Below are 3,016 nucleotides of genomic sequence, written 5' to 3'. Positions count from 1 at the left end.
GAATACTGTTGCCACTTGCCACTGTTGGTGGCAAAACACTTGCGCGTTTCAATCAACAGAGGCAGTTTATCCGCGCGTTTCAATCAACAGCAGCAGTTTATCCGACAGGTGTTGCCGCTGCGGACCCGAATGGAAGGCAGCACCATAGGGATTACGCAGGCATTGAGATCTTTTGTTCGGAACGGGCTGATTGAGGCAGCAGACTCGTTAATTGAAGTGTCTGGAGAAGTTGAGAGCAGCATCATAATGAAGGAGGAGGATGATAGCATGGTGGGGCTCGTGACAAGGGTTGGGTAGTTCAACGTCTTCAATGTGGTGCGATCAACTCAATTGACGGGCAAAATTGATCAATTTTTTCAACTACACGGGCCAAATGCTGAGTAAGCTGTCAATCCAACTCAATTTCCTCGCCAAATTGATGGAATGGAATTGATGACCACCCTGGGAGGCGGGGAGGCGGCGTACCGGAAGTGAAAGTGCTCATGACATTTTTGGCCATATACTGCGCAGGGCGACGGAGAGATGGCTACACGATATAAAGAGGCTCATAACGAAAAACAGCGCACGCGGGCGCATGCTTCGTCATAATGAGTGTTGGGTCGTTATTAATTTGCTATGCGCACGCGAAAAAGGAAAGACACCTCAGTTAATGCTTGGCGCTTACTGTCTCAAATACGGTAGTTAACTAGCATTAGAATCCCACTTGGTCGCGTGATTTTTGTGACAGGGCATGGTGCTGGAACAATGACGCGTGAAAATTGGATGCCGGCATAATCTGAAGCAGCCCGAGGAAAGACCCCATCGTACGTCAACGCCATGTTCTACGGCGAGTGCAGGCACTTAGCCTTATTTGACTAGGTGAATTTATCGTAGTTGTTTTGGCTCCTTTGCCCTGCCCTTGTTTTAACGTCTTTTGCAGCCTACATGTATCATTTCCATTCATACATGTGCATAGGCAACAGTGAATGATGGTGGTTATCTAATACGAGAATGTTCGTCTTTCTGGCACGCCAGCATAGCCTCCATCGGCTGGCTGTTGTCAACAGCAACACACAATGGAGCCATGGAGACACCATGGAAACCAGCTAGGCGAATGTAATTTTACTAGATAGATAATATACGCATCAATTTCCACAGTCACTCATTCATAAGATGCATTTCTAGACAGCATCTACACTACCTGTGCTGCCTTCGAAGCCCCGTCGGGAATTGATTAGTTACCAGACCATGACTCCACCAGGCTGTCCTTTAGGTCATCTGAAAACTCTGTCTCGTAGGGCAATTTTGTAATGACGACACTAGATGAGGCCCCGAAAAACATAACAGCGACTTTGACATAACGATCTACAGGCCGGTCGAACCAGTTCGGGCTCTGAGCAAATTTGGTTAAATGGAACGCGCTTATGCATTTCCTGTCTCCCTTGGCTAGGGCTTCGAAAATGTCGACTTCGCCACATCCTGTAGTCCAACAGCTGCAAGAATTATACTGGGCAGTGCGGGGGATACGGCCATTGAGGGCCCAAAGAGCTGGCATGTCGCCATTAAATCCGCGGTCACCATCCAATGGCATTTTGAAATGAAATAGAAATATCTTGTTGGCCCCTTCAAAGCCCTCTGAGTAGAATTAGTGCGATACGGACGACGGGTGAAAAGCAAGCAGAACCTACTGTACGCAACGTCACGGGCACGGGAGAATCCGCAACTATTGCCACATCTCTCAGCACTGAAGATGGAGAACTCTGTATTTGACGGAATGGAGACGTCTTTCAAAATCTGGGCAGAGCTGGAGCCTCCGTTTCCATCAGCGTTCAAATAGGAGAGCGAATTACCCCAGACGCTGTCAAGCAGTCATTAGTGGCATTTTCTTTACATTTCCTTGCTGTTTGCCACGGCAGAGGCCATACTTGTCAAAAAGACCGGAGCCCTGGCCCCCGTAATTTCCCAAAAACACGACATTTTGTGCAGTCCTTCTCTCGGCGCTGTAGTAAGCAACACGCCTCCACTCGCCACCAAGGGGGGCTGGTTGGTGGCTGGGTGTACTTGCTGGAGATGTCGATGTTGTCCACTTGACCGAGCCGACGGAAACTGGCCTAGTAGATTGCGGACCAAACCAGTTGTCTCTCCATGAGACCACCTGCCCGTTGATCGTTGCCACGACTGTATCTGTTCTTTCAACAGTGATCTGATCTGCCTTCTGCTTTTCCGGGTTCGACACTGTGTCACGCTTCTTTATTCTTGAAGTGTTGTACACCGCGAATTCTTTGAGGTGCAACGGTCCGCGGAAATGTAGCGACAGCTTTTCTCTCGTACTTGGCTGTCAGCCACGAACACCGCTTAGTAGAGGAAACCTACATCTTCGTCTAATGGTGCTAGGGGTCCTCGGAATGACTTTTGTCTCGTCTGACATTCGCCGTTCGCCCCCATACCGACAACCTCGTTGAAGCTCCCTTCACCTCCGATGTTGTTGTATGTAATTCGATGCACAGGGCTGCGGGGAAATTTTTGTCTTTCTCGTAAAGGACGGTCAGTGGTGCAATGTTGCGCTGAGACTGCTGGCAAGCCAGATGATAACAGCAAGGAAGGAAGTATCACCTTGTGCGGCCACATTGTTTGGCTTTGTGCGAGGCGGCCGAGCAGAATGGCGTTTTACAACAATATTATATAATGGCAATGGACAACTAAGAATATGGGTGACTAATACGGCCAGTTCTATGCTCGTCCTCCCTATATTTGGACAGCGTTTTAAAAAATCGTAAGTCCAGTTGTGCGATATTTAAGGCGGACGAGTGGCCACAACTATGACGAGCCGGTTTCTGACAGATATTGGGAAAGTGCTAAAGGCAAAGAATCTTCCTCCGCTGGTGGCATTGCGCCCTGACAGAACAAACTAGCAGCACAAAGGTGAGCTTTCCAACCCGAAGAGGACATTTTACGTTCAAAAGGTTTCATGCAGAGAAGAGAACAGCTATTGAGCTCACAGTTTGCTTGGGAACAAAGGAACTGTAGACTCGATATT

General features: G+C 48.6%; 1 protein-coding gene across 1 annotated transcript; it reads right to left on the bottom strand.

Annotated features, from left to right (window-relative positions):
* Positions 1 to 1,213: 1,213 nt before the first annotated feature.
* MAA_09139 (uncharacterized protein) lies at positions 1,214 to 2,607 on the bottom strand (the record flags this gene model as incomplete). Its single annotated transcript, XM_007827137.2, has 4 exons — positions 1,214 to 1,614; positions 1,668 to 1,837; positions 1,905 to 2,314; positions 2,353 to 2,607. The coding sequence occupies 4 exons, from the start codon at positions 2,605 to 2,607 to the stop codon at positions 1,214 to 1,216; spliced, it is 1,236 nt and encodes a 411-aa protein (XP_007825328.2).
* Positions 2,608 to 3,016: the final 409 nt, after the last annotated feature.

This window comes from Metarhizium robertsii (assembly GCF_000187425.2).
Source record: "Metarhizium robertsii ARSEF 23 chromosome Unknown MAA_Scf_15, whole genome shotgun sequence".
NCBI lineage: Eukaryota > Fungi > Ascomycota > Sordariomycetes > Hypocreales > Clavicipitaceae > Metarhizium > Metarhizium robertsii.
Note: the sequence above shows the minus strand (reverse complement) of the source record. Positions and strands in the feature narration are given on the sequence as shown.